Source organism: Lynx canadensis, chromosome D3 (genome assembly GCF_007474595.2).
Source record: "Lynx canadensis isolate LIC74 chromosome D3, mLynCan4.pri.v2, whole genome shotgun sequence".
In the NCBI taxonomy this organism is placed as follows: domain Eukaryota; kingdom Metazoa; phylum Chordata; class Mammalia; order Carnivora; family Felidae; genus Lynx; species Lynx canadensis.
The window spans coordinates 86,852,435-86,876,857 of NC_044314.2; the positions used below are offsets into that span (position 1 = coordinate 86,852,435).

At 37.9% G+C, this 24,423-nt stretch overlaps 1 protein-coding gene across 1 annotated transcript in view; it reads left to right on the forward strand.

Annotated features, from left to right (window-relative positions):
• Positions 1 to 24,423, forward strand: part of KNTC1 (kinetochore associated 1) — a 72,392-nt gene that overhangs the window by 22,713 nt on the left and 25,256 nt on the right. Inside the window, exons 21-43 of the mRNA XM_030336843.1 lie at positions 1,468 to 1,579; positions 2,381 to 2,524; positions 2,711 to 2,767; positions 2,860 to 2,961; positions 4,729 to 4,848; positions 4,944 to 5,087; positions 5,604 to 5,702; positions 6,811 to 6,914; positions 7,068 to 7,167; positions 7,706 to 7,840; positions 8,383 to 8,502; positions 10,196 to 10,268; positions 10,988 to 11,055; positions 14,422 to 14,702; positions 15,535 to 15,707; positions 16,148 to 16,245; positions 16,904 to 17,042; positions 17,560 to 17,616; positions 18,112 to 18,275; positions 19,549 to 19,653; positions 20,074 to 20,202; positions 21,054 to 21,170; positions 22,855 to 22,964. Of these exons, the coding sequence (XP_030192703.1) occupies positions 1,468 to 1,579; positions 2,381 to 2,524; positions 2,711 to 2,767; positions 2,860 to 2,961; positions 4,729 to 4,848; positions 4,944 to 5,087; positions 5,604 to 5,702; positions 6,811 to 6,914; positions 7,068 to 7,167; positions 7,706 to 7,840; positions 8,383 to 8,502; positions 10,196 to 10,268; positions 10,988 to 11,055; positions 14,422 to 14,702; positions 15,535 to 15,707; positions 16,148 to 16,245; positions 16,904 to 17,042; positions 17,560 to 17,616; positions 18,112 to 18,275; positions 19,549 to 19,653; positions 20,074 to 20,202; positions 21,054 to 21,170; positions 22,855 to 22,964 (2,751 nt within the window). The remainder of the gene's footprint in view (positions 1 to 1,467; positions 1,580 to 2,380; positions 2,525 to 2,710; positions 2,768 to 2,859; positions 2,962 to 4,728; positions 4,849 to 4,943; positions 5,088 to 5,603; positions 5,703 to 6,810; positions 6,915 to 7,067; positions 7,168 to 7,705; positions 7,841 to 8,382; positions 8,503 to 10,195; positions 10,269 to 10,987; positions 11,056 to 14,421; positions 14,703 to 15,534; positions 15,708 to 16,147; positions 16,246 to 16,903; positions 17,043 to 17,559; positions 17,617 to 18,111; positions 18,276 to 19,548; positions 19,654 to 20,073; positions 20,203 to 21,053; positions 21,171 to 22,854; positions 22,965 to 24,423) is intronic.

Here is a 24,423-nt window from a genome sequence, read left to right on the forward strand (position 1 = left end):
GATTTTTTTTAAATTGCTTTTTAACCAGATACTTTATCAAATTCCTTTATTATTCATAATGTTTCAGTTGATCTAATTTTTTCCAAGTATATAATTATATATTCAAATAATGATAATTTTGCCTCACTTTTTCTCTTTACCTAATCTCATCAGTGCATATAGAGCAGTATTAAATATAGTGGTAATAGGTATCCTTCTCTTGTAACTGGCATTTATGGGAATCCTTATTTTGCTTTACAATTAAGCATGATATAGGCTTTTAGTGTGTTTCTCTTTTTATCATTTTAAGAATTTTAAGGAGGGGCGCATGGGTGGCTCAGTCGGTTAAGCGTCCGACTTCGGCTCGGGTCATGATCTCGCGGTTCGTGTGTTCAAACCCCGCGTCATGCTCTGTGCTGATGGCTCAGAGCCTGGAGCCTATTTCGGATTCTGTGTCTCCCTCTCTCTCTGACCCTCCCCCGTTCATGCTCTGTCTCTCTCTGTCTCAAAAATAAATAAACGTTAAAAAAAAAAAAAAGAATTTTAAGGAAACATTCATCATCTATTTCTGAGCCCTTTGAGAGATAGAATGCACATGAGCAGGGAGGGGCAGAGACAGACGGAGACCCAGAATCCCAAGCAGGCTCCATGTTGTCAGCACAGAGCCTGATGTGGGGCTTGAACTCATGAACCATGAAATCATGACCTGAGCCGAAATCAAGAGTCGGATACTCAACCAACTGAGCCACCCAGGCACCCTATTTCTGAGCTTTAATCAGGACTGAGTTGGTCATACATTACTGGTTATAGCCAAAGACTAGAAATAACCTAAATGTTCAACTATGGGGGACTAGTTAAATAAAGAATAGTAAATCCATGTCATGGAATAATACGTAGTCCTTAAAAAGAATAACATTTATGTGTGCTAATTTGGTATAAGCACCAACTTAATGTAAAATGAATTTTTCAAAGAACAGATAATATATAGAAAATTCTGATTTATTTTAAAACGTAAAATGGGGCATCTGGGTGGCTCAGTCGGTTAACCATCCAACTTTGGCTCAGGTCATGATCTCATGGCTTGTAGATTAGAGCCCTGCATCGGGCTCTGTGCTGACAGCTTGGAGCCTGGAGCCTGCTTAGGATTCTGTGTTTCCCTCTCTCTCTGCCCCTCCCCTGCTCACTCTCTGTCCTTCTCTCTCAAAAACAAATAAACATTTAAAAAAAATTTTTTTAATACTTAAAATAATTGCTTGTTATGTAGTGATTATCTCAGGAAGGACCTAGAAGAAGAGATATGGCTTTTGGAGAAGATGACAGGAGCTCTACAGGTCTGAGATAAGAAGAAAACATGCTTTTCACTGTATAATCTTTGGAACTTTTTTTAACTTTGAGGAAAAAACTAAAATGTCTAATGGTTTCTCCTTGCAATATATAACTTTAATTTTTTTTTTAAACCACTAATTTTTTTCCTCTCTGACTTTGCAGTGGTAGTTCTTGGATTGAATTTCTGAATAATGAAGATGACCTTAAAGATATCTTTTTACAGCTAAGAGAAGGAAACCTTGTTTGTGCACAGTACCTTTGGCTTCGACATCGGGTAATATGTTTTGCGTTTTGTCCTTAGTGGCTTTATGGCTCCTGGGATAGGTGATTGAATCCGTTGTCTTCACGTGGATGAGAAGGGTCACAGGTGTGAGTGGGTAATGGAATGTTTGATGAAAGTATCCTGATGATATTAAATTAGAGGTAAAGATACCTTAGAAACATATTTTATCTCATCATTCAAATCTAATTAACTCCTAAACTTAGTTCAAAAGGCAACATTTTGGGGCATCTGGCTGGCTGTGTGGGTAGAGCATGTGACTCTTGATCCTTGGGTTTGTGAGTTCGAGCCCCATGTTGAGTATAGAGGTTACTTAACAAGATCTTTAAAAAAAAAAAAAGGTAACATTTTATTACATGATTTATTGATGGGCTTTCTTAAGTAGTGTTGGTGGAGAGGGTGTTCCTGTTGCAGCTCAGATTGTGGGAAAGGATTGCCCATTAACACTGCTGCTCTGAATCCCTTCAATGTTGACAGATATACTTAGGTGCCAAAAGTGGTATCTTGGTGTGACGTCAATAATGGACACATTGCTTGTTAGGATTTGTACTTTGACCTGCTGCTAAATTTTCCTTTCCCTGCCAGTTTCTCTCCACTTAATTTGTTAGTTGGTGCTTGTTGCCATGAAAGCTCGTGGAGTTTGTGGCTGCCGGTGACTCACTGGTAGAGAGCAAATCACCCTTAGTGCTTATAATTAAATCAGTACATTATTTCATAACAAGTCTTTTCCATTTTGGGAGGCTGTCACTTTAAATCTGTCTGAGAGGTCTTAATTTCTCACCCTGTATAATTTAGGCAAACTTTGAAAACAGATTTGATGTGAAAATGCTTGAGAACTTGCTCAACTCAATTTCTACACCAGTCTCTCTGCAAAAGCTTTGTCCATGGCTTAAAAATGATGTGATCCCATTTGTGAGAAGGGCTGTACCTGAAGGGCAGGTGAGTTACCTTTAGTATTTCCATTCTGGATCGTCCAAGTCCAGTCTTTGCCTTATGTCATAGTAAATTACACTAACACCAGTTAGTTCTTTACTGTCTCTGTTGAAAGATTACCAAGGGGGGTTTTAAATTATTCCAGTGATTGTCTGCCGAGTATTTTATTTTTAAGTAATATGTCTGTTTCAGAAAATTCTGGCAAAATGGTTGGAACAAGCAGCCAGAAACCTTGAATTAACTGATAAGGTAATACCAGTATAATTTACACTGAACAGACATTTCAAACACTCCCAGTGGCTTACAACATCATGTGGCATGGCTTCTGTTACTCTTCACAGGCAAACTGGCCAGAAAATGGACTTCAACTGGCAGAAGTCTTTTTTACAGCAGAAAAACCAAATGAGTTGGTGTTGGTGTCCTGTTGGCAATGGATTTCCTTGGTATGATCTGGATAATGAATTTTTAGTAGTAAAGCACTCAATTTATATTAAAGAGTTTGTCTACGTTTACTTAGAAATACATCCATTTCTTAAATTTTCTGTTTGAGTTTTTCTTTCATGTAGTTTTAAAATAAAAAAAGAAAATTTTTCTTTTTTTTCTTTCTGATTCTCCTGTCACAGCTTCAGCCTATTTTAATGCTCTGTTTTTCTCTATTGATCAAACCAAATGGGAAACAGTAGATAAACATACTCCTAAGTAGTATAATTGGGATTTTCTGCATTGGCAGCATTTCATAGTCCTTTAAAAGAATGAAATTTATTAATGCATTAGGATTAGTTTTCAAAGACTTACTTAAACCAACAAACCACTCCCTGTTCTGATTGCATTTCTTAGATTTCTAATAGCCATTATGGCTTAAGTACCAGTGAATTTTTTTAAAGATGAAACTGAAAAAAATTCTGGGTCTTTTTTGACTGAAAAAAATAGCAGTGCTAGAAAGGGAACTAAGCTCAGAAATGCTGATGTTATGTTTGATGTTAATTTGAGGTTCATGAACTGAATTAATAATTTGGCTTCTGAATTTTTAATTTCTTTTTCCCCTTAAGTTTCTAAAAACTAGAAAGCATTCATAAGTTTGTTGGGGTACCATAAATTCATTTATAAACTAATATGTGAGACATCCCCTTACAATTTCAACTTGGAAGTATTAAGGACTTAAGTACCAAAAGGTATGACTTTATATAAGGTCATAATATGCATTATGAAATTGCATTGATTCCTTAAATTTCTAAATTTATCAAAATACATACTGAACTTCCTCCTTTCTGACACAGCAGATTCTTGCCAGTAATTGTACTTACTGATTATATACTGTTAAAAATTAAATGGGAATTTTTTCTATGCATTTCAAGTATATTGATATATGTACATTTAATATATGATGTATATTGATCATTATAACAGATTTTTTCCATAGAAGAGATTTTTCTCTTGCTTATAAAATACTACTTTTGTCTTTTCTCTGTTGTCTTTTATCAATAGTGAAAATTGTGTTCTTGTATATAAGTTTAGGAAATGTTACAATTTTATATCTGATCTTGATCTGTATAGAGGGGATATTGAGGGCCATCTAAATGATGTTTTTATACTTAAGTATAAAAATATAACACTAACATTCAGGGGTGGCTCAGTCGGTGGAGCGTGTGCTCTTGATCTCTGGGTTGTAGGTTCAACCCCATGTTGAGTGTAGAGATTGCTTAAAAACTAAAATCTTAAAACAAAATAAAAATAAAACATTTAAAAAAATTACACTAACATTGAAGTTTTTCTGTGTATTTTTTTTGAGAGGGAAAATTGCTTTTAGATTTCTGTTGGATTCTGATCTGTCAATTTGTACTAGTTTATGAGTTAAAATCCTACAAAATTTAAAGGTATTAGGTGCAGATTTCCTCTTAAGACCATAATCATGGCCAATTCTTATATGAAATAATTCTTTTTTTTTTTTTAAGTTTATTTATTTATTTTGAGAGAGACAGAGACACCACAAGTGGGGAGGGGCAGAGAAAGAGAGAGAGGGAGAGAGAATCCCAAGCAGGCTCCACATGGCCAGTGCAGAGCCCAGTGTGGGGCTCAAACCACGAAGCCATAAGATTATGACCTGAGCCAAAACCAAGAGTCAGACACTTAACCGACTGAGGTACCCAGGCACTCCTTATCTGAAATAATTCTGACTTTTTGTATATTTCCTTCTCACACTTCTGTTTTAGAAGGATTATCAAAACACAGAGGAAGTATGTCAGTTAAGGACTTTGGTAAATAACTTGCAGGAGTTGATCACATTGCATAGGAAATACAACTGCAAACTGGCCCTCTCTGATTTTGAGAAGGTAAAAGTCTAGACTTATCAGAAGTATTATTAGTTTTTAATCACAGCCACTATGGCTAGAGCTTGCATCTATACCATCTTTCTTTTGGCATCCAGGAGAATACAACCACCATTGTGTTCCGGATGTTTGATAAAGTGTTAGCCCCAGAGCTGATTCCTTCCATCTTAGAGAAGTTTATAAGAGTTTACATGAGGGAACATGGCTTGCAAGAGGAGGAACTTCTCCTGCTCTACATAGAGGTAACTTCTTTAGATCTAGTCTTTTTTCCTTGCCTCTGTGCAATGTGTCATTATATTAAACATTTAACCTTTAAGAAATGTCATACTTTACCATTAGGATTTATGCAGCATGTTGTATTGGCAAGGTTATGTGGGATAACTGCCACTGATTGATGGTAACCTTGGGCAAATGGGATAATATAATTAATTATTCTTCCAAATTGTTATTGTGAAATAATAGGAGCATAAGCTCAACAAATGTTAGCAATTATTTTCACACATTAATAAGCTGCAATAATCTTATTTGTAAATTCTTCAAGAATGTTTCCTTCTTAAGTTTTCTGTACCATATAAAACTAAAGGCCAAGGCTTTGGCAATTTTGTCTTTCTCGAGTATTGTTTAACATTCATGGCTAAGTAGTTTTTGTTTTTGTTTTTTTTTCATGTCCATAAAAGCTATTTATCTCTATCTGTGTTTTACTTTTTGTGTATGTGAGAGTTTTAAATAAAAAAATATATATGTTTATCCCCTTTTAGGATTTATTGAAGAGATGTAGCTCAAAGTCCACCTCACTCTTTGAAACTGCATGGGAAGCAAAAGCCATGGCAGTAATAGGATGTTTATCTGACACAGATGTAAGTATGTCGTGACCGTGCAGATTTTCCTTTTGAGCGTTGCATCTTGTCTTAAAACTTTTTCTCTAATCACAAAAGCAACACATATTTGTTTAAAAATTTTTTTTCAGGGCGCCTGGGTGGCTCAGTCGGTTAAGCGGCCAACTTTGGCTCAGGTCATGGTCTCGCGGTCCGTGAGTTCAAGCCCCGCATCGGGCTCTGTGCTGACAGCTCAGAGCCTGGAGCCTGTTTCAGATTCTGTGTCTCTCTGTCTCTGACCCTCCCCCGTTCATGCTCTGTCTCTCTCTGTCTCAAAAATAAATCAACGTTAAAAAAAAAAATTAAAAAATAAATAAATAAAAATAAAAATTTTTTTTCTTTAATGTGTATTTATTTTTGAGAGACAAAGACAGAGCATGAGTGGGGGAGGGGCAGAGAGAGGAAGACACAGGATCCGAAGCAGGTTCCAGGCTCTGAGCTGTCAGCATAGAGCCCAATGCAGGGCTCAAACTCACAAACCATGAGATCATGACCTGAGCCGAAGTTGGACGCTTAACCAACTGAGCCACCCAGGTGCCCTGCAACACAATATTTGCTAAGGAGAATTTGTGAGGTTTGGAAAAAGAATTTAAAAAAAAGAAAAAAAAACCCAAAATTCCATTTTCTTTAATTATAAAAAGTAAAAACTTTCTCATCCCCTTCTTAGAAGAACTATCGTGGATGATGGGATGCATATATTTCTAGGCTTTTCTATGATAATACAAACATGGAAACATTGTTTTTTTTGAAACATTTTTTATTTTGACTTCTCACTGTTACTGGACACCATCATAAAAATATGAATAAAATCCTGAAAAATATTTTTAAACAGAAACTAGAGTCTGTAGGAATAGAGGTATATGATTTAACTTTCAGCAGAGAAAATATTTTTCTGAGTTTTTCTAAATAATAAAATTGTACTTTATGTGTGAAAACTGGAAGAAATATGTATTTTTGCAATCAGAGGGAATATTCTCAGAGTACCGCACAGTGGATATAAGACATCTACTGTAGATTAGACGGTGTCATTAATTTGCATGAGACATAAATCTGAGGCCTCTTCATGATTGGTGTGTGTGTATCTTTGTAGCTCATATTTGATGCTGTGCTTAAGATCATGTACGCTGCGGTGGTTCCCTGGAGCGTGGCTGTGGAGCAGCTGGTGAGACAGCATTTAGAGATGGACCATCCCAAGTAAGATGACAGTCTCCCAAATAGTTGTTTTGGTGTTGGATAAACCTCATGTTTTCACTTGACATCTATTTATGGTTTTCTTTCCTTTACTGTGTCCCTTATTATTTCGTTAAAAAAATACAATCCACGTTAATATCAACAATTTCCTTTTAGGGTCAAGTTATTGCAGGAAAGTTATAAACTAATGGAGATGAAAAAACTTTTACGAGGTTATGGAATAAGGGAGGTGAATCTCTTAAACAAGGAAATCATGGTAAGTACAATAGTTGAAGTGTCTTTTAACTCCTCTGTTCCATGTTGAAAGCAACTTGGAAAATGTAACGAGGACTTTATATTCTTAAAAGCTCATAGGGCTAGGTTCCTCACTACTTTCCTTTTGTTAGACAGAATGTGAGTAGGATCTTCAGGGGTATCTGGCTGGCTCAGTCAGTGGAGCATGTGACTCTTGACCTAAGGGTTGTAAGTTTGAACCTCATGTTATGTGTAGAAATTACTTAAAAAAATAAGACCTTTTCAAAAGGAGTGTATCAGATCATCCAGTTGTACACCTGAAGTATACGCAACGTTTATTTGTCACATATACCCCAATAAAGCTGGGCGATGGGGAAGAAGGTAGACAGGACTGTCATAAAATTCAGAATATAAATCATGTTTTAATTTTTCACACAGCTTTGTTTTTTGCTGCTTGATTTTAATTTGATGAGTACTTTGCCCTTACGAACAAAGGATTTCTGGGTTCTCTGAGATTTCATGACGAAGAAAGTATATATTGTATATTGTCTCTGTTTCAGAGGGTGGTCAGATATATTCTCAAACAAGATGTTCCATCTTCTTTAGAAGATGCTTTGAAGGTGGCCCAAGCATATATGTTACCTGATGATGAAATTTATAGTCTAAAGATTATTGACCTGATGGATAGAGAACAGGTATGAGTTTTATATTATCCTTTCTTAGATTTCTTTGTCAACTAAATCTGTAAAAGCTCATATCAATCAAATTATCTGACTAGATTAGCACAAAAGAAAGTTACACCAAGATGAAAATATTGGATGTTAGATTGGCCGCATTTTTCATAACTGTAGGTTCTTTAAAAAGTATTTAGTGACTGGCTCTTGGGCTTTCATACTATTTGGTTGTTATGAAACATAGACTCATGTTTTATATACGCTGTAGGACCCTTTGATTCCAGAGTAGGATTTTTTTTTTTTTGTATTTTAAGTGTCTTTATTTTGATATAATTCGATAACCATGAGCATACTTAAGAGTCACAACATACAAAGGTTTGTATTTTAATTTTATCTTTTTGTTTGCTGTTGTCAAAACCAGAATTAGCAAATTTTTTAAAACATCAGACTATATTCTATTTTTTTAAATGACATCTTTTCACCTTTAAGTAGAAAAGGAAGAGGTAAGTCCAAACTTTCCAAACTGTCCTTTACACTTTTCTTCCTTTCAAACACTGTTAAAGGGTGAAGACTGTGTGCTTCTGTTGAGGTCTTTGCCTCCTGCTCAAGCAGAGAAAACTGCAGAACGGGTAATCGTATGGGCACGACTGGCATTACAAGAAGAACCGGATGATTCTAAAGAGGTGAGATTTTCACTAAATAAAATATAGATAAATCCAATATTTATGGATATTAATCAACAGGATAGAAAAGATGGATAAGCAAAATATGAATATCTGCTCTTCTCATTGCTAGAATGTTCTAATGTAAAAATCCCTGTGTAAATTCACTACATAGAAAAGAACCACATATGGCTGCCTCGGAGCAGTGGCTTGAGCCCACACTGAATAATCAAGGATCTACAAACCAGGATTAATTGAACTAGTTGTTGTACACAAAAGGGTTTTCCATAAAGCCATGCAATATAAAGTATTTTGTGTTGTATAGGATGTTGTCATTACTATCAAATAATGTCAGCCACAGAACACATGTAAATCTCAATAATCTTAGAATGTTGAACTTAGGAACAATTTTAAAAGAGCCACTTCACTTCTTGAGAGAGATGAGGAACCAAATACCTAATTTTTTCAGGACAGTTGAGGGTTTTTTTTTACCGTTTATCCCCCATCCTGTGTCAGCAGTCCACTTTAGTAATTTTTTACCTTTAGGGAAATAAGTTTGGTTATTTTGGTATCTAATATTTGTTATACTGTTATAATGCTGGGGGCTTAGGTTAAATAGGTTAAATGAATTGTCCACTTTCCTCTTCACAACAACATTCTGAGATGGGTCCTGTTGTCAGCTCCTTATAGATTAAGTTCAGAAACTAACATTTTAAGACGAGTGACTTTCCCGGCGTTATTAGAAAGTGGCAGAACCTCACCTCAAACCATCTGATACCAAAGTCTGTGTTCTTACCCACCAGCTCGGACTGCACCCCAGAGTGGAAATACTTGAGTACTTTTTGTGGACCTTGCACTTGCTAAGCATTTCACATACATCATGTCTTCAATTAAAGCTTTTCCTCCTTTGATTTTTCTTGTCTTTTTGTTTGTTTGCATCTTTTTCAGTCCTTTTTTTTTTTTTTTAATGTTTATTTTCTTGAGAGAGAGAGTGCTAGTTGGGGAGAGGCAGAGAGAGAGGGAGACCCAGAATCTGAAGCTGGCTCCAGGCTCCAAGCTGTCAGCACAGAACCCGACCAATGCGGGGCTCGAACTCACGAACTGTGAGATCATAGCCTGAGCCGAAGTCAGATGTTCAACCAACTGAGCCACCCAGGTGCCTCAAATCTTTTTCAGTCTTGAAGATAATGATTATTTCTTAGACTTCCATTCTCTGGGCTTAAACAAGTTCAGTTCTTTTTAACTTTTCCAGAGAGCTTTTCCAAATGTTTTGTCAAATAAAAACTATTTAAAAAACAAAACCCAAGTGACGATTAATTACAGTGTAGCTGAGGGGTGCCTGAGTGGCTGTCTCTCTCTCTCTCTCTCAAAAATAAAAAAAACACATTACATATGTAAAAAAATAGTGTAGCTGAAAGGTGTGATTTGGGGATTTGCCTGCTCTGTGGTATTTCTAAATCATATATCCAAGCGTTCATACCAGTGTTTTTCATGTTTACATTCTATGCTATTCAGTTATCCATTTCTCAGCGGCTTGACTCCCTGTGATGACTGACCTCTCATTTTTTTTCAGCCATTTTACTGTTGTTTTTTTTTTCTGATTTCATGGCTTTTGTGTATTTGTTTGTATGTGTACTTCACTAGTAGTGAATAAAAGAGTAAATAAAAAGTACAAATAAAAGAAATATGTTTTATTTTCTATTTTCCTTTTAAGGACAAGGCCTGGAGAATGTCTGTAGCGAAGACATCCGTAGACATTCTTAAAATGCTATGTGACATCCAGAGAGGTACATTCTACGTTTGTGCCTTCATCTTGGTTTTGTGCCTAAGCTTGCCCTTTCCAGAAAGGAGCATCAGTGACAGCCCTCGTCCTTATCCTTGTTTTTTCTTGCTTTGTCTTCATTGACCCCACCCATTTTTCCTCGTGAAAAGTCTTCCTTCCTTTATTCTTTTGATTAGTAGTGTAAAAACAGAAACCTCTAAAATCACCTGACCATTTGTTTATATGCTTCAGTAAGCTCTTTGAGGCTAGATTGGATTTCTTTGGTGCCTTGCACTTACTGCTCAGATTTCTCACTTATCGTTTGGTCATGGTCAGGCAAAAACCTGTTTAAACTTGAACTTAAGTAAAACATTAACAAAGTAACTCTTGGGGGGAAAAAGCTAAAATTTATTTCGGAACAACTGCCATTTCTCTTGTAACCAGTAAGCTTCTCTTTTCTATCTTCAGAAAGAATAGATTTTTTTGTACTTAAATTTTCTTACCTCAGCTTCTGAAAAGAACTACTGAAGACTTGAGATAAAAGACCCATAGCCAATTAAAACATTAGCTTTAAAAAAACCCTGATAAGGGGCACCTGGCTATCTCAGTCGGTGGAGCATGTGACTTTTGATCTCAGGGTCTTGAGTTCAAGCCCCACATTGGGCATGGAGCCTACTTAAAAAAAAAAAAAATCTAATAGGGGAATTTGGATGTCTACTATAACTTAAAAAAATTTAATTACAGACAATCTGCAGAAGAAGGATGAATGTGAAGAAATCCTGAAACTATTTAAAGCTGTTGCTAGCTTACAGGTAAAGATGTTAAGTTATGTTGAACATTATTACTTTACTGATTATGTTACTTATCACTGCATTTGACATGGATGATCAGTCCATCCTTCAAACTTTCTGTACTGGTCTTCAATAATTTTATTTTGTTATTTTTTTTTAATGTTCATTTATTTTTGAGAGAGAAAGTGCAAGCGAGGGAGAGGCAGAAAGAGAAGGGGACAGGGGATCTGAAGCTGGCTCTGCACTGATAGCAGGGAGCCCGATGTGGGGCTCAAACCCACAAACCATGAGATTATGACCTGATCCCAAGTTGGATGCTCAACCAACTGAGCCACCCAGGTGCCCCAAGCCTTCGGGAATTTTAATTACAGTGTACTGGTTTTCCTTTTTTTCTCTCATTTGTAAAACAACCTGGGGTGCCTGGGTGGCTCAGTCGGTTAAGCATCGGACTCTTGATTTTGGCTCAGGTCATGGTCTCACCGTCACAGCTTGTGACTTTGGTCACACAGTTTGAGATCTCGTGAGATTGAGCCCCAGGCTCTTCACTGACAGCAGGGAGCCTGCTTAGGACTCTCTCCCTCCCTCTCTACCCTCACAAACATATGCGTTTTCTCTGTCAAAAATAAATAAATAAAAATTTAAATATAAAAGGAAAAAACAATTTTATGGAGATGTAATTCACATACCATACTGTTCATCTATTTAAAGTGTATAATTCAGTGCTTTTGGTATATTAATAATTTTTCATAATTGTGGTAACAATGTAAAATGTGCCATTTTACCCATTTTTCAATATATAGTTCAATGGCATTAATTACACTTACAATGTTGTGACCTTCACCACCGTCTACTTTTCGTCACCTCAAGCAGAAACTTTTTATCCATTTTACCCATTTTTACCCATTAAGCAGTAACCCCCCGTTCCCCTCTCCCTCCAACCCCTGGAAACCTTTGATCTACTTTCTCTGAATTTGCCTTTCTATAGATTTCTTATAAGTGGAATCCTACAATATTTATCTCATTGTGTCTGGCTTCTCTCAGTCAGCATGTTTTCAAAGTTCCTCCATGTATCAGGTGTCAGTGCTTCATTCCTTTAACACCTGACTCATGTTCCATTGTAGGAGCGGACCACATTTTGTTTATTCCTCTGTTGATAGACACTTAAGTTGTTTTTTCTTTTTGGCTATTGTGAGTAATGCTGCAGTGAACATGGTGAGCTCATCACCTGAACCCACTACTCGGACCCCATCTGTCTGACCTCAGTACCCTTGCTTATTCTACTTAGCACTGCCTCAGCAGCAATAAATAGTTAAAATAAGATTACTGAAAATAAAAAATATATATTCTTGGGGGTACCTGGGTGGGACTCAGTCGATTAAACGTTCAATTTTTGCTCAGGTCATGATGTCACAGTTTGTGAGTTCAAGCCCCACCTTGGGTTCTCTGCCCCTCCCCAGCTTGTGTTTTTTCAAAAATAAAACGTTAAAAACATATATATATATATCTTCTTGAAAAATCATGAGCTATATTGACTACACACAGAAGCTACATTCCTTAGGAAAAAGATGCACATTGAAAAGAGAAACTTCGTGGTTTAATCACTTGTATATTTATCTTTGACTAGATTCTACATGGATGCTACATAATTCAAAAGGCTTATTTAAAAATGGTTAAAATGGTGAATTTTATGTATATTTTACCACAATAAAAAATAAACTTACTAAAATTCTGTACTGCATGTTGTAAACAATAAGGAATTAACTCTTTGACCAAAAAAAAAAAGTGTGAAAGAATATATAGTGAAAACCAAGTCTTCCTCCTATCCTGATATTCCAGCTATCCGGTTTCCCACATTAGATGCAACTGCTGTTGCCAGTTTCTTGCGTATTTTTCTAGAGATAGTCTGTGGTTATATAAGCATAAACATTTCTGTGGTTCCTAGTAAAGAGAGAATTGTGACACATAATGAATAAAGTCTTCCACAACTTATCTGTAGTAAACATTCTATTTATTTTTATAAATAAGTATTTCTACATGATGCATCCCCTTTGGGAAAGATAACTAATATTTTGGGGGGAAAAGCCTCAGTTTCAAAATTTTACATTTTATAAATAACTGCACCATAGATTAAGTTAATCAGGCATCCAAAATAATATTTGTGAAGTCTGTGTAATGACAGGAGAAAGGAGAAATGCCATAGTGTTAACTGGAGAAGGTAACATATGAAATTACCCATGTAGCCACAAAATGCTGGTGAAGAAAACTGAAAAGAAATACCAAGAAAATGGTCACTGCTTATTAGGATAACCAGTTCTCAGCTCAGGTGTGTTTGCTCCCAGGGAGTACTTGGCACTGTGAAGGGAGTTTTGATAGTTTTTGATAGTCACAAGTGGTAGAAGGAGGGTGCTAGTGGCATCTAGCAGGTAGAGGCCAGGGATGCTGCTACAGTGCACAGGACGGCCCTCATAACAAAGGATCTGGCAAGATTGAGAAACCTTGCTGTAGAGTACTGCATCAAAACAGAAGGTCTAGGGGGCACCTGACTGGTTCAGTTAGAAGAGCACGTGACTTGATCTTGGGATCATGAGTTTGAGCCCTATGTTAAGTGTAGAGATTACTTAAAAAAAAATAGAAGAAGGGGAAAGAAAAGGAGAAGAGGAAGAGGGGAGGGAGGAGAGCCAGAAGAAAAGGGGGAGAAGAAGGTGATCTCACTGCCTCTTGGTATCCTTCCCTGGGCCTCAGTGGGATTTTTTTTGAATCGAGTAAGAAAAATAAATTCTAAGTCTGGAGTTAGCAGCCAAAAGGAATTATTACAAAAAAGAGCAAAGCTGGTTTCTTCAGTCACCCAAACCTAATACTTAATTCTGTCACTTTTGCTATTCAAGGATTCCCCCACAATAAAGAATGATCTGACACCAAGAAATGGTGTCAATAGTGCTGACATTTAGAAAATCCTGAGTTAAGGGGCGCCTTGGTGACTCAGTTGGTTAAAGCGTCTGACTTCGGCTCAGGTTGTGATCTTGCAGTTTATGAGTTCAAGCCCCACATCAGGCTGTCGGCTGTCAATGTGCAGCCCGCTTTGGATTATCTGTCTCCCTCTCTGCCCCTCCCTTGCTCTCGCTCACTCTCTCTCGCGCTCTCTCTCTCTCTTAAAAATAAACATTGAAAAAAAAAAGGAAAAGAAAAAATCCTTGGGTTAAAATGGTTTTTCCTATTTTTCAAACTTATTATACTATTATTTTCATAACTTGAAATATAAAGTCTTAAATTCTTAATTAACACGGGTTGTCTTTGAGGGAGAATAAGGAGAGATTTGAGACTCGCCAGTGGTTTTTAACAACAGATGAAGTGAGCAGATGTGGCACGCTGTCCTGTTTGCCTTCCTAGGAGAACTTCGAGGTCTTCCTGTCCTTTGGAGATTACAGCAACAGTGCCCTGGTCTCAGAGCTCCGTGAACAGTACATCAGAGCTCACGAAGTCACACAGACCAAACACAAATCCCAGAGCTCTGCAGAGCCTCCAGCTGCTGAGGACAAGAGCCCGAGCACCAAGTCCAAGCTGCACAGACAGGCGCTGGCCCTGCACGTGTCCACACAAGAGCGGGAGGCCGAGCTGACCTTGAGAGCCTTAAACCATGGGAACCTGGAAGCAGCGCTGAGAAGATGCAGGTGAGCCCCGGCCCCGTGCACACATAGCTTGTCTGAAAGGAACACGTGCTTCCTTGACTTCTTTGGTAATAGGGTTAGGCCAGTGACCTTTTCATTTGCATGGATATCATTCTTGGTTTCTCGCCCTCAGAGCCTAGTTTAGGTCACAAAATGGTAGCATAGCAGGCAGGTAACTCACATGATGTGAGTCGTTAGGTAACCTAACCATGGAATTTAGGTTGCCTTGTCCTCTGACAGTTAATAATACCCCAAATAAGTTAAAAGACAAAGCACATTAGATGGCATAAAAACACTTTTAAAGAGATTTTATTTTTTATTTTTTAGTGTTTATTTTCATTATTTTTTAAGTTTATTTATTTACTTTGAGAGCGAGAGAGAGCACTAACAGCGGAGGGGCAGAGAAAGAGAGGGAAAGAGAGAATCCTAAGCAGGCTCCACACTGTCAACACAGAGTCCGATGCAGGGCTCGAACCCACTAACCGTGAGATCATGACCTAAGCTGAAACCAAGAGTCAGACCCTTAACCGACTGAGCCATCCAGCCACCCCAATGTATGTTTATTTTTGAGAAAGACAGAGCATGAGTCGGGGGCAGAGAGAGAGACACACACAGTCTGAAGCAGGCTCAAGGCTCTGAGCTGTTACCACACAGCCCAATGCGGGGCTCGAACTCATGAGCCACGAGATCACGACTTGAGCCACAGTCAGACATGTAACTGAGCCAGCTAGGCGCCCCTTTTTAAAGAGGTAGTGTTCATATATTAATCCAAGAAAGGCAAATGCATTTGCTTTTGCTCCGAGTATTCTCACTTTTGACACTTCCTTTTTTCCAGAGACTTGTTTAAGTATCACTGCAATGCCGACACTGGGAAGTTGCTGTTTTTGACGTGTCAGAAGCTTTGTCACATGTTGGCTAATGACATTCCAATGGCAACACCCGTGGGCCTCAATCTTCCTTCTGAAATACATGCTCTAGCTTGCCAAGCTGCCACCATCTGCAGCCCAGGTGAGAGGATGTATAATATAGTTTTGTGTTGTGTCTCATTTCACACGGATCTCCCACGTGTGCTGTCTCTTCACAATTGGACATTGCCATAAAGACAAAAGATCGTTCTCTCCATTTTACAAAGAGCCAGTCATAATTGATTCTCCATGGGGAATATTGTTTCAAAATATTTACAGATATTAACAATGTCATTTCCAACTGTTGATAATAATCACTTTGATGGGATTGTGAAGTTCCTTGCCTCTCCACATACGAGGTTACATCTCAGCCAAGCTTATGTAAAAATTTAAACTGCATTATTTAGGGTAGTCAAAGCTGTGTGGAAACCGTTCTATCTTGTGGCCTTCTTTAGAATTTGAATGGTAATTATTAAAAGATTGTTTTCATTATTCCAAACACGTGGAATATTAGTGTAATGATTTTTCTCCATTTTCTTTCAGATTTTTTGCTAGATGCTTTAGAACTATGTAAATACACATTAACAGCAGTAGAGCTTTCCAGACAGTGCCAAATGGATGACTGTGGAATTCTAATGAAAGTAAATTGCCTTTAAATTTCTTTTTCTTAAACCAAATCCCTGCCCGCCCATTATGAACCACTTTTAAATCACTTGTATAGTTTATAAAAATATCAAATCTACCTCTTGTGGGTTTTTTAAATTTATTTTTTTTAATGTTTATTTTTGAGAGAGAGAGAGCAGGGTAGGGGCAGAGAGAGGGGGGAGACACAGAATCCGAAGCAGGCTCCAGGCTCTGAGCTGTCAGCATAGAGCAAGACGCAAGGCTCAAACTCATGGACCATGAGATCGTGACCTGAGCTGAAGTTAGACACTTAACTGTCTGAGCCACCCAGGTGCCCCTACCTCTTGTGTTTTCTTATTCTAGACCGGAAAACTCAAGGGCATGAAACCTCTTTTTCAGTGACATTTATTGGCTTTAAGTTGCCCTATCTTTTGAAATGTTGGGCCTCAAAAAAGGCATCTCTGGACATCGTCCTTATCTTAGAGTAACGGTTTAATTTAAAATGGCATTATCATAAGCCACAGACTACCCAGAGGAAGCAGACTACACAGTTGTATTTGACCATCCAAACTGCATTTCGCTCTAGTACATCTGATTCTGGGTTCTGCTTAGTGAAGATGGTATTTGTGTTTTGGAGTGTATTTACTTGGGTCTTTTCTGTGATTTGGTATTTAGACTTCCTTTGGAACTCAAAAAGATCCTTATGAAGAGTGGTCTTACAGTGACTTCTTCAGTGAAGATGGGATAGTTCTGGAGTCACAGATGGTGCTGCCTGTTATTTATGAATTGATTGCGTCACTTCTGCCTCTGGCTGGTAAATGTCACTTGTGTTGTTATTTTCTATGTATTTCTGCTTTATGCAAGTTTTAAAGTGTGGAGGTTTGGAACTAGGACTGCACATGGGAATATGGTGAATCTCGCAGGCACAATGCTGACCAAAAGAAGCCAAATACAAAAGAACACGTCATACTATATGATTTCATTCACGTAAAGTGCAAGGACAGGCTATAAAGAAGCCGTGCTGTCCGAAGTCAGGGGAGTGGTTACTCTTGAGGGTGGATAATGACTGGAAAGGGGGAAGAGAGAGTTTTGGGTACTGGTAAGGTTCTATTTCTTGGTTTGGGTTCTGGGATGTGAATGTATTCACTTCATCAAGTTGTACACTTAACGTATGTATTTTTCTGTATATATTTAAGTGCTCTTTTTTTTTTTAAGTAGATTATTTTAGAACATTATTTGTTAATAGCATAATATTTAAATATTTCTTGGAATATGTGGTCTACAAGCAAGTTGTTTTATTTACTGTTAACATATTTCACTCTTTTTTGTAGAAAGCAAGAGACATCCCTTGGATTCTACAAGTTTACCATACCGTTCTATTAATGAAGGTACTTGACATTAGAAATATACATTATTGTATTACAATTTTATAAATAACAGAAAAACAGAAATTCCTTGAAATCTTGAATATAAGTCTGACTTAATGTTCTTGATGTACTTAATTATGACTATTACAGTGTTACTCTTCCAGAAGGTCAAGAGACTGTCATTGGCTTGTAACATTAACTTACGAATCTGTTCATAAATTTTGGTTTTCCCCACGGAGAAGTGGTTTTTTGTTTTTTGTTTTTTTTCCAGCTAATGACTTAAGGATCTCAAAATAGATCAGTTATCATCAAACTTAGTTATTTTCTGGTTTAAATAAAGTCCGTGTTAATTCTCTCATTTACTAGCTTTAAGAACCAATTTTATGATAGTTATCTACATTGAAAACATTGGCTGTCCCTGAAAACAGTTTTTCAATAATTATGATCTTTATTTCTTTGAAAAATCTAAATATTAAAATACTTTTACTGAAATGAAGTACTTTTATCATTTCACAGGAGACAACCTCATTTTACCTATTATAAATTCCATCTCGGCATTGCTCCAGAACCTGCAAGAATCTAGCCAGTGGGAACTGGCCCTAAGATTTGTCATTGGTTCATTTGGTACCTGTCTTCAGCACTCTGTATCAAGCTTCATGGATGCCAGTCTGAGTGGAAAGGTATAGTTCTGAGAACAAATGCTTTCACTTTGGAGGAATATAGATACAAATACACCACCAAACAAACGGATTTGGAGTCCACATTTTCTCATTTGGCTCTGGAACAAGGAAATTGATAATTTGTCAGATTTAGGAAACATGTGTTGAGCATCTGAGATTCAGGTGTGGTTCAAGGTACTTGCATACTTTTCATATTCAGTCTTGACAACAGCCCTGAGAGTCTCCATTTTGCAAATGAGGAAGCAGACTGAGGGAGGTGAAATCATTCAGTTGAGGTTTTTTTAAAAGTTTTTTTTTTTTTTTTTTTTTTTTATTTATTTTTGGGACAGAGAGAGACAGAGCATGAACGGGGGAGGGGCAGAGAGAGAGAGGGAGACACAGAATCAGAAGCAGGCTCCAGGCTCTGAGCCATCAGCCCAGAGCCCGACGCGGGGCTCGAACTCACGGACCGCGAGATCGTGACCTGGCTGAAGTCGGACGCCTAACTGACTGCGCCACCCAGGCGCCCCCAGTTGAGGTTTTAAGTTGCAGTGATATGTCTTTTTTACTCCCAACCCAGTGAACACATTAGGTCAAAACTCTATCTGTTGTTTGTATTACTGTAGCCTAAATTATTATAATTATTACCTGACAGCATCATTGAGAAGATTCTAGAAAACAAAGTACCTGTTGATAACTTGCTTATGAAGCTAATCACAGAGAGAATTGCATCACTTCTACTATTCTGTTTATATTTGTTAAATAACAATTTTTTACAAAATTAACTTTATCTTTTTTATATATATATATACATTTTTTTTTTTGAAAGAGAGGGAGTGTGCAAGTGTGGAGGGAGGGACAGAGAGAGGGAGAGAGAAAGAATCTTAAGCAGGCTCCGCATTCAGCACGGAACCTGATGTGGAGCTCAATCCCATGACCCTGATCTGAGCCGAATTTAAGAGTTAGATGCTTAACCAACTAAGCCACCCAGGTGCCCCAAAATTAACTTTAAGTAAAGTATTGCTTTCAAAATTGCACATTTTAAGTCTGTCAACAGTGTATTCACCATGTCACCAACAGCACAATCAAGGTATAGAATATTTGAAAAGGTTCCTTTTTGTGCCTTCCCAGTCAGTTCCCCCCTTAGCTGCAGCATTCTGTCATCATAGATTAAATGCCAGCACATTTTGCATATAATGATGAATTTTCAAAGTTCCTTAATATTTAAGAAGAGTTTTCAAAATGACACATAGATAGAAGTAGACCTAACAATTCTTTTGTTCTTTTCTAAAAGTTGTTTGGAGAGGCCACATTAGTTAAATCAAGGCATGTTGTTATGGAACTGAAAGAGAAAGCTGTTACATTTATCAGGGGAAATGCTACAACACTGTTGCACAAAGTGAGTATCCGTTCTTGGTAAGCTGCTTTCTCTCTCTCTCTCTCTCTCTCTCTCTCTCTCTCTCTCTCTCTTTTTTTTTTCCTTTTCTCTCTTCTAGTTGCTTCTGATATCTCAGGATAAGAATGAGGATGGGGAGGGCATATTGGGGCTTAAAGAGAAGTGATGAGATTGTCAGGGAGAAGAAGGTAAGGGTTCTGTGCTATATACAACCTGTCCAAGTTGTTTCCTTAAGTTTATGATAATGATAAAGGATGTTAAAACTAAGCAGACAAGTTGGAACCAAGTTACTCTACATCACTTTTCACGAAACACTTATTCTTTCTTAGGGGTTATAATTAAATTTGGTAACAAAAAAGCATTCAGAGACCAAATTCTATTTTGATTGTAAAGAATGTTCTCTTGATGCTTTCTTCCAAATAGGTATTTAATTGTCGCCTGGTGGATCTTGACTTGGCATTGGGTTACTGCACTCTGTTACCCCAAAAAGAAGTGTTTGAAAATCTCTGGAAGCTCATAGATAAAGCGTGGCAGAACTACGACAAAATTTTGGTATGGCCTGAGCAAGCACAGCTTCATTTCTTAAAGTATGAAGAGATTTAGGGGAAAAAATGAAGTTGGCTTTGCCACTTAATGATTTAGCAGAAGAAATGTGGAGCCAACTCTCTTGTTTTCTAACAGCTTTTCCTTGACTACTGACACACCAGTGAGTGTATATGCAGGTCATAAGCACTGCTCAACCCAAAGAATTAGGGTATTTTTTATTTCTTAAATCTGTATGTCGCCATAGACCTTCACTTCTTACATTTACTATATCTGAAGTGTATTTGAAACCTTAGACCCACGAGCCAGGTCTTTTTTGTTGGACAAAGTTAGCAGATACAGAATTTCTCTTTGATGTTTGTTTTATTTTTTTTCAACGTTTATTTATTTATTTTTGGGACAGAGAGAGACAGAGCATGAACGGGGGAGGGGCAGAGAGAGAGGGAGACACAGAATCGGAAACCAGGCTCCAGGCTCTGAGCCATCAGCCCAGAGCCCGACGCGGGGCTCGAACTCACGGACCGCGAGATCGTGACCTGGCTGAAGTCGGACGCTTAACCGACTGCGCCACCCAGGCGCCCCTGATGTTTGTTTTAAAATTTGCCTTTTGTGGGGATTTTATTTTCAGGATAACCAAAATTTGGCCTTTTCTTTGAAGGAAAGCCAGACCACATTTATGGCATCATAATAAAAGCTGAATGACCTATTATATCAATAATGACTGTGTGTATGAAGCAATATGTAATATTCCACACTGTTATCACAAAGAAAGGTTATGATTTTTATTGTTGGGTTTCATCCAAAAGGTGTTAGAACATATTCTATTGTGATTGAATTTTAATTCTATTTTAATTTTTTAGGCAATATCTCTGGTGGGCTCTCAGCTGGCCAGCCTCTATCAGGAAATAGAAACAGAGCTTAAGTTCCGTGAACTCAGTACTGATGCTCAGTGGGGTATTCGTCTTGGCAAACTTGGTGTGAGTATTCTTGGTGTGAGTACCATCAAATTTGATCCATTCTGATGATTTCCCCAGGAAATCTTAAAGTCTTCTTCTTTGGGGAGAGGATATATGTTGTAGACTCATAAATTTTAGTTATATTAAATATACCCATTAGTGTTTTCAAACAAATAAGGACCATTTGCTTCATTTCCTCTTTCCTGTATTTTTAAGAAAATTTAGAAGAGGCTTGACTTTTTTTTAACGTCTGTTTATTTTTGAGAGAGAGAGACAGAATGTGAGTGGTGGAGGGGATGAGAGAGAGGGAGACAGAATCCAAAGCAGGCTCCAGGATCTGAGCTGTCAGCACAGAGCCCGATGCAGGGCTCAGACTCACAAACTGTGAAATTATGATCTGAGCCAAAGTCGGACACTTAACCGACTGAGCCACCCAGGTGCCCTTGACTTGACTTTTTTTTAATGTTTATTTTTGAGAGAGAACGTACTCGAGAGAGCAGAGCAGGGACAGAGAGAGAAGGAAGAGAGAATCCCAAACAGAGAGAGGGAGAGAGAATGCCAAGCAGGTTCTGCACTGAAAGGTGTGGGACTTGAACTATGAACCGTGAGATCATGACCAGAGCCAAAATCAAGAGTTGGACACTTAACTGACTGAGCTACCCAGATGCACCCCTGAGGCTTGACATTTTTTTCTACTTAGCTTTCCCACTGATAGAACTATATCTAGGATTAATTAACATATAAGCTGTTTCAGACCTAGCCTTTAGCCTCATACTTTTCTGTTGCCGTTTGGTGGAAGATAAGTCAACGTGAAGGTGCCTGGGTGGCTCAGTCGGTTAAGCATCTGACTTTGGCTCAGGTCATGATCTCATGGTTTGTTAGTTCGAGCCCTTCATCAGGCTTTGCACTGACAGTGCAGAGCATGCTTGAGATTCTCTGCCTCCGTCTCTGCTCCCTCCCTGCTTGTGTGCTCTCTCTCTTGCTCACTCTCTCTCAAAATAAGTAAACTTAAATTTAAAAATTAAAAAGATAACATCAGTGTGTACACAGGTATACTGAAGTTTATGAACTCCTAGGGAAAAGTCATTTTTCACTTTGTAAATACAAACAGAATTGTGTTCTTGACACTATGTCTTTAAAACATTTTGGAGCGCCTGGGTGGCTCAGTCAGTTAAGCGGCTGACTTCGGCTCAGGTCGTGATCTCGCAGTCCGTGAGTTCGAGCCCAGCGTCGGGCTCTGTGCTGACAGCTCAGAGCCTGGAGCCTGTTTCAGATTCTGTGTCTCCCTCGCTCTGACCCTCCCCCGTTCATGCTCTGTCTCTCTCTGTCTCAAAAATAATAAATAAAAATTAAAAAAAAACATTTTATGTTACTCGCAAATAGGTTTATCAGGAATGTGATCACTACAGAAAGGATATGTGTTTTGAAGCCTAGTTCAAATGTAGAAATGGGACTGGTTATTGCTAACAACTAATTGGTGAAGAACCAAAGGGTAACCTGATTAAGAGATTTGGGGCCCATAGCCAAATATACCTGAAATCTCAGAATGATGGTCAAGTTGGGTAGGGGGATAAAAAAGGGTTAGAGGAGTCTAGAAAAATGTTTCTCTGTAAAAAAGGACAATAAAAAGGCAAATCACCATGGTGTCCTTATTCTAATACCTTTCATTTTATTGGGGTTTTTGTTTTGCTCTTTTTATTTCTAGATTTCTTTCCAGCCGGTTTTCAGGCAACATTTTCTCACCAAGAAAGACCTCATTAAAGCTCTTGTGGAGAATATAGATATGGACACAAGCCTCATTCTGGAATATTGCTGGTAACTCTTTAGACTTTAGTGGTATTTTTACTATTAGGTTAACAAACTGGTACTCCTTACTGCAAGAACACAGTAATAAAGATGATTATTCCATGCAGTCTATGGACTGTGGATTTTTTTTTTTTATCTCCAAACTAAGTGAATCCAAAACTAGATTAAATTCTCTTAGGTTATCACCTTTTAAATTCATGGTTAAGTGTTTCCCAGACTTGCCTCATGTTGAACATCACCTGGGGCTCCTGATTAAAAATAAAGATTCTTGGGCCCCTTCCTGGTGGTTCTGACTCAGCAGATCTGGGCCAAGCCCCAAACTCTGATCCGTAATAGGAGTTCCAGATGATTCCCATGATAGGAAAGTTTGGTAGTATTGTTATGAGCAATTGAACTTCTAAATCAGATCAACATAGGGGCAAAGTAATCTTAAATGAAGATATAATGGAGAGAAAAAAAAAAAGATGTAATGAAAAGTATGATTTAGAGGCACCTGGGTGGCTCAGTCAGTGAAGCATCCAAGTTCAGCTCAGGTCATGATCTTGCGATTCTTGAGTTCAAGCCTCACACTAGTGGTGCAGAGCCTGCTTGGGATTCTCTCTCTCTCTCTCTCTCTCTCTCTCTCTCTTTCTCTCTGTCCCTTCTCCACTTTTCTCTCTTCCTCTCTGAAAATAAATAAACTTAAAAACAGTTTATTTATTTTGAGACAGAGTGAGTAAGGTGGGGGCAGAGAGAGAAGGAGAGAGAGAATCGAGCAGGCTTAACACTGTCAGTGCAGAGCCCAATGTGGGGCTTGAACTCACAAACCGTGAGATCATGACCTGAGCCGAAATCAAGAGTCAGATGCTTAACCGACTGAGCCACCCAGGCGCCCTTATAAATAAACTCTTAAATTAAAAAAAAAAAAAAAAAAAAAAAGGATAATGATGTTTCTTATTGAAAGAAAAGTGTGGGGGGGTGCACCTGGGTGGCTCAGTCAGTTAAGCATCTGACTTCTGCTCAGGTCATGATCTCACGGTTCATGGGTTTCAGCCCTGCATTGGGCTCTGGCTGACAGCTAGAGCTTGGAGCCTGCTTTGGATTCTGTGTCTCTGTCTCTCTCTCTCTCTCTCTCTCTCTCTCTCTCTCTCTCTCTCTGCTCCTCCCCTGCTTGTGCTCTGTCTCTCTCAAAAATAAATAAACATTAAAAAAAATTTTTTTTAATATGATTTAGGGAGAATTTTTTTAAATAACAATCAAATAAAATAAAACTAAAACTAAATGTTTATAGATAAGTTATTGTGATAAGTAGGAGTAAATAATATCTCAGACGTTTATCTAATAAATAGGATGACCAGTTTGTTGTCACTTTATTAGTTTCAAAGTGCTTTCATGCACCATCATTTAATTTTTACATTTTTATTGCATATTAGCACCAATTTATATATGAGAAAACAAACCCATATTCAGTGACCCACTTAAGGTCAAA